Source organism: Ornithorhynchus anatinus, chromosome 12, assembly GCF_004115215.2.
Source record: "Ornithorhynchus anatinus isolate Pmale09 chromosome 12, mOrnAna1.pri.v4, whole genome shotgun sequence".
Classification (NCBI taxonomy): domain Eukaryota; kingdom Metazoa; phylum Chordata; class Mammalia; order Monotremata; family Ornithorhynchidae; genus Ornithorhynchus; species Ornithorhynchus anatinus.
Genome location: NC_041739.1, coordinates 46,880,707 through 46,892,923, shown reverse-complemented (window position 1 = coordinate 46,892,923; position 12,217 = coordinate 46,880,707). Strand labels below are relative to the sequence as shown.

The 12,217-nt window shown below is 44.6% G+C and overlaps 1 protein-coding gene across 2 annotated transcripts in view; it reads right to left on the bottom strand.

Moving 5' to 3' along the window:
• The window catches only part of BDH2 (3-hydroxybutyrate dehydrogenase 2), a 48,046-nt gene that overhangs the window by 13,592 nt on the left and 22,237 nt on the right, over positions 1 to 12,217 (bottom strand). For both annotated transcript variants that reach the window (XM_029077078.2, XM_029077079.2), the window contains 4 exons: positions 10,947 to 11,007; positions 7,095 to 7,208; positions 3,467 to 3,525; positions 2,736 to 2,828 (listed from right to left, as the gene is read on the bottom strand). In XM_029077078.2, the coding sequence (XP_028932911.1) occupies positions 2,736 to 2,828; positions 3,467 to 3,525; positions 7,095 to 7,208; positions 10,947 to 11,007 (327 nt within the window). The remainder of the gene's footprint in view (positions 1 to 2,735; positions 2,829 to 3,466; positions 3,526 to 7,094; positions 7,209 to 10,946; positions 11,008 to 12,217) is intronic.

Here is a 12,217-nt window from a genome sequence, read left to right as displayed (position 1 = left end):
TCAGTTCCCTCATCTGTAAAATGGGGATTAATTGTGAGCCTCACGTGGGACAACCTGATTACCCTGTATCTACCCCAGCGCTTAGAACAGTGCTCGGCACATAGTAAGCGCTTAACAAACACCAACAACATTATTAGTACAGCTAGTATGAGTAATAGGGTTGAGTAATAGTGTGGTACAGCTTGGGACCACAAGTCAGAAGGACTATGGGTTCTAATCCCGACTCTGCCACTTGTCTTCTGTGTGACCTTGGGCAACTCACTTAACTTCTCTATGCTTCAGTTACCTAATCTGTAAAATGGGGATTCACTCTGTGAGTCCCATGTGGGACACAGACTATGTCCAACCTGATTATCTTGTATCTACCCCAGGGCTTAGTACGCTGCCTGGCATATATTAAAGTACTTAAAAAATATCATTAAGTTATGGCAATAAATGAGGCTTTTCTAAATGCTATCTGTCATGAATGGTAGTATAAGTTCTAAAAATTACAGTGCTAAGTGCTTAGTCCAGTGCTATGCACATAGCAGGGACTCAAATGCTGCTGCTGATGGTGACGATGAACTGTATATACTGTACCTATGTTCAGTGTTATACTTGGGAAGTTGGTAAAATTTGCCCTAGGGGCAAAAATATAGAATTTTGCCTCCATACTCACTTTTGATATTTGCAAATTTTGGATATGTGGAGTTTTGATATTAAGCTCCAATGCTTAGTCGAGTGGAAATGCTTCTAAATGCGATGAATGCTATTTAGTGAAGAGACTTAAAGCCTCTTCTAGAGGTGAAGATGTAGGAAAATTCTTACCTCTCACCAGAATTCCTCCTCAACAAATCTTCTCAACCGGTTCCTTCTATTAGTTCTTTAAGTTTCAACCGTGATGGTTGCTTTGCCTCCAAATCAAGCCTGTGGGTGAATTCAAGTTTCCAACTACCTCCTGGGAATTCTCTTCTTGCCATAAATTGCCATACCTCTCTCCCCATTTCATGGCATGTTATGGGGAACATGGCATGTCAGTCAAATCAAAGGTATTTACTGAGCACTTAATGTGTGCATAGCAGTGTGTTAAGGGCTTGGGAAAGTACAATACAATATAGTCATGATCCCTGCCTAGAAGGAGCTTAGTCTAGGGATGGCAGCAGTTGTTACGATGTGGCAGGCAATTCAGAATCAGAACACATACCATAAAATAATGTAATATTCCCCATTTCTCATTCTCTCTCTTCTCTCTCCCCCTTCCCATTCTCCTCTTCTCTCTTCTCTCAGTGTGATTTCACTTAGATCAAAACTAGCATCTGCTTCCTTCTCCTTAAAGTGCTATTAGACCTTGGTTTGGCTTTTACATTTCTCCTCTGATTCTCCTTCTATCTCTCTGACAGCTCCTTCTCAGTTTTCATTCACTGGCTCTTCTTTCATCTGTTATCTGCTTCCCAAAGTTCTCCTCTAGGTCCCCTGCTCTTTTCATTCTACACTCAATCCCACTGGAAACACAATTTCTGCACACCTTCTGCTCATCTCTATGGAGAGGACTCCCAAATCTACCTCTGTAACCCTGACCACTCTCTCATTAAACAATCTTGCATTTCCTCTTGTCTCTAGGATGTCTCACCGTCATCTTAAACTCAGTGTATTTAAAATTTAACTTCTTATCTTCCCTTCTAAACCCTATCCTAATTTCCCCATCTCTGTGAGATGCCCATCTCTGTGAGATACCCCAGCCTCCATCTTGCCACCAGATCAGAGCCCTGCAGCACAGAGAAGTTACCAGCTCTCACCCCATTGGGATTCCCCATCAGACCCTCTTCCAGTTGGGAGAGGTAAGAAATAAGCAGATATAACTGTTAGGACTATTGAACTCTGAGCCACAAGGAGTCTGAAGCTCTGCTACACTAGGCAAAGCAAACTATTGACTGTTGTCTTTGACACTTGTATTTCTTATTGCTTCATCTTTCCCTTTGGATTCACTGCTGACCTCCTCTCCCCACTTTGGGGACCATGTCTAATTTTCACCAGTGTATTTTTTCCCTGAACCTAGTACAATGCCTTGTGCCCACTAGGAACTTAATAAATTATATTCATTAGCATAGTCTAATGAAAAGATCACAGTCCTTGGAGTCAGAGGACCTGGGTTTTAATCCCAGCTCTGCCACTCGTCTGCTCTGTGACCTTGGCAAGTCGCTTAACGTCTCGGGCTTCAGTTTCCTCAGCTGTAAAATGGGGATTAAATCATTCATTCATTCATTCATTCATTAGCATTTATTGAGCGCTTACTATGTGCAGAGCACTGTACTAAGTGCTTGGAATGTACAAATCGGTAACAGATAGAGACAGTCCCTGCCCTTTAACAGGCTTACAGTCTAATCGGGGGAGACAGAGTGACAAGAACAATGGCAATAAATAGAATCAAATCCTACTCCCTCTTACTTAGACTGTGAGCCCTGTGTACATAGTGATTGTGTCCAACCTGACACGGCGCACACTTAATACCATTATTTAGAGCTTCTCCCCTTTTCATTCTAGACTCCAAGCCTCCTAAAATGTCATTCAGCACACCTCTCATCACTCCTCAAACATCTCCAGTTGCCACCATCTTCATTTGCATAAAAAAACCTCTTATCTTTGGCATCCAGGCTCTCCTTCAGCTTTTCCAGCATGGCGTAGTGGATAGAGCATGGGCCTGGAGGGGAGGGAGGGTGAGCGGGAGGGGAGATGAAGTTGACAGGAGCAATACCCACCTCATCAGAGGCCAGATACACGCAGAGAAGCGCTACCTCTTCGGCAGTGGCCATTCTTCCAGTCTTCTGTCTGGCTAGGAAGTCACTCAGGGCCTAGGATCGACATTTATTCCGGGTTGGTTCAGCCTAAGCAAGACTATGCTGAAGATCTCCATCGCACATTCCTCCCTTTCCTGATCCACCCTCTGGGATGCTCATCACATCAAGCCCATGCACATAGTATCACCTTATGAACACATGCATCTTGTTTACATAATTTGCTGGTTCCTTTTATTATGCTTGCTAATTTTTCCCACTAGATGGTAAGCTCCTTGTCTTTTCCGTATTTTGAAGCTCTTCTTTTGTAAATTTTCTCAATGCCTAGTAGAGTGTATTCTCTCCCAGAACTTAATACAGTTCTCTGCCCACAGTAACAGCTTAACAAACGCTAATACTATTAGACTCCCTTTGTTACTGTACTGAGCACAAAATGCTCCATAAAAACTGTTGATGGGAATGATGAAGCGCTATAGTCAGGCTTGCAGCCTTGATTTATCATGCAGAATGCCCAATATTACCATTAATTACTGATCAGATCCTGGATAACCACATTGAGCCTTTTCCTCAATCCTCTCAACACGTTTAGCTGCTAACCTGTAATTGACTGTAGCAGATCAGAGAAAGGGTTTGGCATTTGACGAAAACTTCACAATAAAGCACTTATGAAAATAAAACAAACTGCACTTCTCTACCTGCTCCGGATTGGGCCTGGCTTGGATTCTATCCCGCAGAGATGGGGTGTCCACCGTCCCTACACGGGGAGAAATTGTGCTTCATCTGTTACTTGCCCTGAACATAAAGTTGACATTATTAACAATAGAGCATCACCACCATGATAATTCCCACTTAAATAACTAAAGTCCTTCTCCATTACTGGTAAAGACCAAGGGGCTTTGCTAAATTGAACAGGCTTGTTCCATTGTGTCATTTCCTTGACTTTTTGAAACAATCTATTCCCCTGTAGCTCATTTCAGAAAACAACATTAAGGCACTTGGCATTCTAAGGACCACAGGGAAGCGGAGAAGCAGCATGGCCTAGTGGAAAGAGCATGGACCTGGGAATCAGAGGACCTGGGTTCTAATCCAAGCTCCATCATTTGTCTACTGGGTAATTTTGGACAAATCACTTACCTTCTCTGTGCCTCAGTTCCCTCATCTGAAAAATGGGGATTAAGATGTGACAGGGGACAGGGACTGTGTCCAACCGATTATCTTGTATCTACCCCAGTCCTTAGTACAATGCCTGGAACATAGTAAACTCTTAATAAATACAGTAAAAAAATCCCTTTGAAAGGTCACTAATACTAAATACATGGACTAACAACTAACATCCTTCTTTGTGCAAAGGTCATCTTAGTTTAGGGTATCGGCATGGCCTAGTGGAAAGAGCACGAGCCCAGAGGTCAGAGGGTCTGGGTTCTAATCCCAGCTAGGCCACTTGCCTGTTGTGTGACTTTGGGTAATTCACTTAACTGCCCAGTGCCTCAACTGTCAAATGGGGATTTATTATTTGTCTTCCCTATTTACACTGTGAGCCCCTTGTGAAACAGGAACCATGCCTGATCTGATGATCTTATATTTACCCCAGTGCTCAGTACAGTATTTGGCAGATGGAAAGCACTTAACAAATGCCCTAATTATTATTCTTATTAGTGTGGCCTAGTGGAAAGAGTCTGGGAGTCAGAGGACCTGGGTTCAAATCTCAGCTCCATCACTTACCTGCTGTGTGACCTTGGGCAAATCACTTAACGTCTCTGTGCCACATTTCCCTCATTTGCAAAATTGGGATTCAATACCTGTTCTCTCTCCTACTTAGACTGTGATCCCTATGGGGGAGCTTACACTCTTGTATTTACCCTAGCACTCAGTACAGTGCTTGGCACATAGTAAGCACTTCTTAATAATGACAATAATAATAATAATGGTATTTGTTAAATGCTTACGATGTGCCAAGCACTGTTCTAAGCACTGGGGTAGATATAAGATTATCAGGTTGTCCCATGTGGGGGTCACAGTCTTAATCCCCATTTTACAGATGAGGTGACCGAGGCACCAAGAAGTTAACTGATTTGCCCAAAGTCACACAGCTGACAAGCCTATGCTCTTTCCACTAAGTCACGCTGCTTCTCTACAATTATTATTTTCTCACAGGGTGGATACTTATCAAGTTGAGGTCATCCTCTAACAATGGCAAAGATAGCATGAACCCAGTAAATTTGGTCTCGATTGTAACACTTTGTTAAATTGTGCCTTAAGTCACTTAACTTCTCTGCCTCAGTTACCTCACCTGTAAAATGGGGTTTAAAACTGTGAGCTTCATAGGGGACAGGAACTGTGTCCAACCTGATTTGTATGTATCCATCCCAGTACTTATTATAGTGCTTGGGACATGGTAAGCGCTTAACAAATACCACAATTATTATTATTATTATTGTAAAAACTTTTATGCTTGTCTCCCCTGTTAGAGTACAAGCTACTTGTGGACACGAAATGTGTCTCTTGATTGTTTTGTCCTTCCAAGGTTCTCAGAACAGTACATTATAACCAGTGGGTGCTCAATAAATGCTATTACTCCTCCTGTTACTATTGAGGACCTAGAGTTTTATTTCATTCATTCAGTCGTATTTATTGAGCACTTACTGTGGGCAGAGCACTGGTCTACATGCAAGGGAAAGTACAATATAACAATAAACAGACACATTCCCTGCTCATAACAAGCTTAGAGCTAGAGGGGGAAGAGAGACATCGATACAAATAAATAAATTCGGGTATGTGCATAAGTGTTGTGGGGCTGAGATGGGGGAAGAATTAAAAGAAGCAAGTCAGGGCGATGTAGAAGGGAGTGGGAGAAGAGGGAAGCAGGGGGCCTGGTCTGGGAAGTCCTCTTGGAGGAGATGGGCCTTCAATAGGCTTTGAAGGTAGGGAGAGTCATTGTCTGTCAGATTTGAGGACGGAAGATGCTCCAGGCCACAGGCAGGATACGGGCCAGGAGTCAGCGGTGAGACCACTAAACCCCTCTCTATTCTATGCTACCCTCTTTGCTTGAGACCTGAGCCTGGAGAATCTTCATGTCATATTCTCCAGGTCATCTTGGAGACAAGCCGATCCCTCTTCTGATGCCCCCATTCCACACAGTCACTGAGTCAGAGTTATAAGAGTCTCATGACCTTCTTCCTTTAGGTGTATTTTCCAAATCTTTTCTAAAGCACAAAGGCCCAGAGAATTCATACTTCCCAGGCTGTTTTGCTACTCATTTTCCTGTGGCACCATCCTTAAAAAAAGCTGAGGGACCTGAAGCTGATTGGCTTACCACAGCAGTCCAGTAGAAGCCCCTCTGTAGGCTCAGCATTAGATAATAATTTTGTTATTTGTTAGGCATTTAGTAATAATAATATTGATATTTGTTAAGTGCTTACTATGTGCAAAGCACTGTTCTAAGCTCTGGGTTAGATACAGGGTAATCAGGCTGTCCCACGTGAGGCTCACAGTTAATCCCCATTTTACAGATGAGGTAACTGAGGCACAGAGAAGTTAAGTGACTTGTCCACAGTCACACAGCTGACAAGTGGCAGAGTCTGTGCCACGCACTGTACAAAGCACTGGGGTAGACTGATACATGATAGTCAGGTGCAACATAATCCCTGTCCCACATGGAGCTCACAGTCCAAGAGGGAGGGAAAACAGATATTTCATCCCCATTTTATAATTATAATAATGATAATAATAATTATGGTATTTGTTAAATGCTTACTATGTGCCAAGCACTGTTCTAAGCGCTGGGGTAGATACAAGGTAAGCAGGTTGTCCCACGTGGGGCTCACAGTCTTAATCCCCATTTTACAGATGAGATAACTGAGGCACAGAGAAACCAAGTGGCTTGCCCCAGATCACACAGCAGACAAGTGGTGGAGCTGGAATTAGAACCCACATCCTCTGACTCCCAAAGCCGTCCTCTTTCCACCAAGCCATGCCGCTTCTCATTTTATAGATAAGGAAACTAACACCCAGAGGCATTAAGTGACTTAACCAAGGTCACACAGAAAGCAAATGGTGTAGCTGGGATTAGAACTCATACAAGGGGGACTGGTCACCATTTCCACCATCCCTTGGCTGTTTTCCCAGCTACTAACCACAGCATTTAAATGCTCCTCCAATCAGCATAATTTTTCTCAAAGAAGAAACCTTCATCCCAATCCAGATAATTCTAGGGCACGGGAAGAGACTAGGTGATTTTTGCTTTAGTCATTGAGTAGTTCTGGCCACAGCCCCAACCCAGACATGCATCCCAAATTCCAAGAGCAGTAACAAATCCTGACTCACCGGGACAAACGCAGTTGCATCTGATGCCTTGATGGATGAAGTCTGCTGCCACAGATTTGGTCAGTCCAATCACAGCCGCTTTGGAGGTGCTGTATACACATCTGTTTACCACCCCTGATGGCAGAAGCCAACAGAAAGATACAGGAGGAATGAGATCAAAAGAAGCAACAAACTGGAACAGTCGCTAGCCACCCCCAGAGACACTCCGATGGCCAGTGCGATGTTGTTCGGCATGACGTCTTACACCATGATCCCCATTAAATAGTGGATGCACACTCAGATTTCCCCATGACCCTTAATCAGCATTTCCTAATTAATTCTTCACTCTCCCAGTCACACCATATACTGTTTGTGCATTCATTACTGATATATTAAGCCTCTTATGTTTAACGATCAACCAATCAACAGTACTTATTCCATTCTTACTCTGTGATAAGCTTGTGGGAGAGTCCCATAGAGTTTGCGGAAATGATCCTTGCCCTCAAAGGCATTACACTCTAGCAGGGGAGACAGACATGAAAATTAATTGTTGTTAGGGGAAGCAGGAGAGTGTTAACATATGGACCTAAGTGCTTTCGGCAGGAGGGAAAGGGATGACTACTTAAGTGCTTAGGGGTACCTAGGTGCTTGAGTGCCTAGATCTAGTCTCACACCTCCTTAACTACTTACATTTATCTATGTCTGCCCATTTTAGACTGAAGGCTTCCTAAGAGTAATAATAATAATATTGGTCTATGTGCCAGGCATTGTACTAAGCGCTGGGATGGATACAAGGTAATCAGGATGGACACGGTCCCTGTCCCACATGGGGCTCACAGTCTAATTCCCCATTTTTCACATGAGGTAACTGAGGCCCAGAGAAGTGAAGTGACTTGCCCAAGGTAACACAGCAGACAAGTGGCAGAGCCAGGATTAGAACCCATGACCTTCTGACTCCCGGGTCCGTGCTCTATCCACTACGCCATGGGGACAGGAGTCCAGGGAAATGGGAGAACAGAGATGTAGGTCTATGGGGTTCAACCAGGACAGGCTCCAAAGGGGCTGAACTAAATACACATCACCACTACAATTCAACTGGGAAACCTCCATCCCCATCCCCGTCCCCAACCATACAATCCCCAAGGCAGGGCTAGCTATGTCAGTCACTCTATGACTGAGTCAGAATCACTCAGGGTTAGCCAAACTACTGGTGGCCACCAGATTGGAACAGTCCACCCCCACTCGCCCCCCCACTCCTAGGGTTTTTAGAATCATGTGGGAGGGCATAAACTTTGGGTCAACAGAGGAGCAGCATGGCCAAGTGGGAAGAGCATAGGCCTGGGAATCAGAGGACTCTAATCCCAGCTCCACCACTTGCCTGCTGAGTGACCTTGGACAAGTCATTTAACTTCTCTGTGCCTCAGTTTTTTCATCTGTAAAACAGGGACTAAATGCCAGTTCTTCCTCTCCCTTCGACTGAGAGCCACATGCGGGACTGTGCCCAACCTGATTATCTTGCATTTACCCAGCCCTTATACAGTGCTTTTCACATAGTTTAACAGATGTCACAGTTATTATTGTACTCTCCCAAGTGCTCTGCATGCAGAAATCAATGGATTGATTGACCCCCTCAAGCAACTTGGGCCTCAGTCCACATGGTCTGCAGATTGAGACTGGTTCCTAGGGGGGTAGGGTTTTTTTTATGGTATTTGTTAAGCACTTATTACGTTCCAGGTGCTGTTCTAAGCACTGGGGTAGATACAAGCTAATCAGGATGGACACAGTTCCTGTCCCACATAGGGCTCACAATCTTAATCTCTATTCTATAGTTTGGGTTTTATAGCATTTGTTAAGCACTTACTACATGCCAGATGTGGTTCTAAGCTCTGGGGTAGACAAAAAGTAAACAGTTTGGACACCATCCATGTCCCACTTGGGGTTTACAGTCTTCATCCCCATTTTACAGATGAGGTAACTAAGGCACAACAAAGTGAAATGACTTGCCCAAGGTCACACAGCAGACAAGAGGTGGAGCTGGGATTAGAACCCACGTCCTTTTGACTCTCAGACCCATGTTCTATCCACTATCCATTTTGTGTTAATTTGTCCTAAAATCCTGCAGGAGCTGGTAATAATCACCCTGTGAATCTCCTCTTTCAACACACTGAGTACGTTTCTCGCTATTCAGAGTCCAAATTATTCTCTCTTGGTTGCCTGTTTTGGGGTGCAGCTCAGTTATGGCCGCTGAAATTGATAGTGCCTCTTTTAGGAGTAGCTGGTGGGAGGATTGAAATCCATACCTGCCTTGGGCCTACAGTGTCAGTCCTTCTAGCCCTAGCTTGATAGGATCCATCCCCAAATTCTATCCAGAGGAAATCCAGATTCTCCTCTGGACCCTAACACACTGCAAATGCCACCCTTGATTGTTCAGACTTCTGGGGCATCACTTACCTACAGTGGCCATTTACAAAGCCTATCAATCCCCTCCACTATATCTAGACTGTAAGCTTGTTGTAAGCAGGGAAAATATCTACCAACTCTGTTGTACTATACTCTCCCAAGCACTCAGTACAGCGCTCTGCACAAAGTTAGTGCTCAATAAATATGTTTGAGGCCTGACTGAGCTCTGGGAACTCCAGAATGTCCTCAGGAAATTATCTCCTTCCTTCGTTCAGCATTTTGCACAGGTCGAGGGATGACTTCAACTCATGACATCTAAGCCGGGGTTGCTCAAGGGCTGAGGGTTCAGTGGGAGATTTCCTGGGCTCCTTGGCTTCTCCTCCTTCCTCCTGTCCCATTCCTTCTAACTGTTCACAACTTTCCTTCCTCTTTCCCTGCTCCCCCTCCACTGACTCCCATGCAGGAGATGATCTACTGTTTTATTTCCAAGTTTCCCGCTTCCCCTAGATTGTAAGTTTGAGGGCTGGGGTTACTGTACTAAGCGGTTGGGAGAGTACAATATAAAAAAACAGACAGACCCAGTCCCTGCCCACAACAAGTTTACAGTCTAGAGTTCAGTATGTAGTACAGTAGTTTATACAGAATTGGTGCTCAATAAATACTATTTGCTTGAATCAACTGATTGATCTGGCTAAAAGTTTTGGGGAAATTGAAATCCAGGCCTAAGAATCAACCAATCGGCCTAAGAATCAATCAATCATCAATCAGTGGTATTTTTTGAACACTCACTGTGGGCAGAGCACTGTACTAAATGCTTGGGAGAGTATAAAAGAGTTAGTTGACACTATCCCTTGCCCTCAAGAGGTTTACCCTCTAGTGGGGAGACAGTAAAACAAATAATGGGTAGGCAAAACAGCTGAATATAAGCATACATAAATGCAGTGTGGGTGGGATGAGTATCAAATTGTTTATGTAAGCGCACAGGTGATGCAGAAGGGAGGGAAAATAGGGTGAGGAGATGAGAGATTATTCAAGAAAGGCTTCTTGGAGGAAGGCTTTGAAGATGAGAAGAGCAGTAATGTGCCTGATGTGAAGAAATTTAAGGCGGGAGGGAGGGCATGAGCCAGAGCATGAGCAAGAGAACAATGGCAAAAGCGAAGAGAATGAGGCACAGTGGGTAGTCAGGTGTCAGAAGAGTGAAATGCGCAATCTGGGGTGTGTAGTGAGAGAGGAGCTGTGAGAAGTACGACAAAGAGAGCTGATAAGCAGTCAATCAGTAGTTGAGTGCTTACTCTGTGTGGAGCACTGTAGTAAACTCTTGGAAGAAAACAGTGGAGTTAGTGGATTTCTAAGCAGCACTCTCCATCTGTCTGCTTCCTCCCAAACCCAGTTCTCCATGAAAACTCAGAGGTGGCCTAGCACCCACCCTGGACCAGACACTGAGGCTCCCAGAGGGTGAGGACGCAGAGGTACCTTTGATGCTGGAAGCCACAGAAGACATGTTGATAATGTTGCCAGATTTCTGAGCAAGCATCTGCAGAAAAGAAACCAAACGTCACATCACTGCCCTGGGGTGGGCTAAAAATAACACAAGCTATTCCCTTGTGATTTGCAAAGCCCGATTTTAGTATCTAATCAGTTGTTGCCATTTTGCAGGTGGCCTTGCTAGCAGATTCTCGGCTTCCCACTGGACGGACCCGTGCAGAGAAGCACTGTCATGGCTGCACAATCCCTGCTTGCTCGGAAACCAATCAGTCTTCCTTCCCGGAGGGACTATGGGATTGCAGAAAATTGAAAGTCACATTTCAACTGCCAGGCCTGGCTCTGAGCAGGGGCTCTTGAAACAAGCCCCACACTCCTGTGTGAGCTTTTTCTGACTCTAAAAATTCACTTTGCATTTTCCAGGCACCTTCAGGCTGCCTTGCCCAGTTCTAGCTGCCGAAAACAAGGAGTGCCAAGTACAGAAGGGACAGAGTTCCTTCCTGCCCCTGGGGGAAAGTCTTCCACTGATGTAGTCTTCCAATGCCAGGAGTGGGGAGAGTGAGGCTGGAGCTGAGACCCAGGACTGTAGTCTGATCTGGTCCCACACCTGGCGAACCAGGTGGAGGTCTAAGCAACTCCTTTCTAGAAAAGTGTTGTCCCATAGGTTAAAGGGTAGCTGGGCTCCTTGGACTTAGCAGTCAAGTCTCTTGCTAGTAGTCCTAGCAGCTCACAGGGACCAATACACATATGTAGCTTTGTTATGACCGCTCCAATCTTGGATGCTCCTAAATGGAGAGGTAAGATGGGGTACATAGAGGGAACAAGAATAATAATTATGGTACTTGTTAAGTGCTTCTGATAGTGAGAGTTCTGGGCCAAGTCCAGAGAATCACGCTGGATCCAGTCCTGCATGCGGCTCACAGTATAATTGGGAAGGAGAACGGGTGACCAATTCCCATTTTACAGATGAGGAAATGGAGGCATAGATAAATTAAGCGACTTGCTCCTCCCCATCCCCAATTCGCGTGCTGGTTCAAATGGGGCCTTGCTGGCTGACATAAACTTGTTCAGGATCATCAGGGGCAGAGAAAAAGACTGATCAGTAAGAAGATGAGCAAATGAAAAGGTAGTGAGCAAATGTGGAGGAGAGCAAATGTGTCAGAAGGCAGAAGACAGGAGGACAATTTAGTAGTGAGACACAAGGAGGGCAAGGTTGGATGGTATAAAGGTCTGTGAAGTCTAAAGTTAGGAGTTTGTGTTTT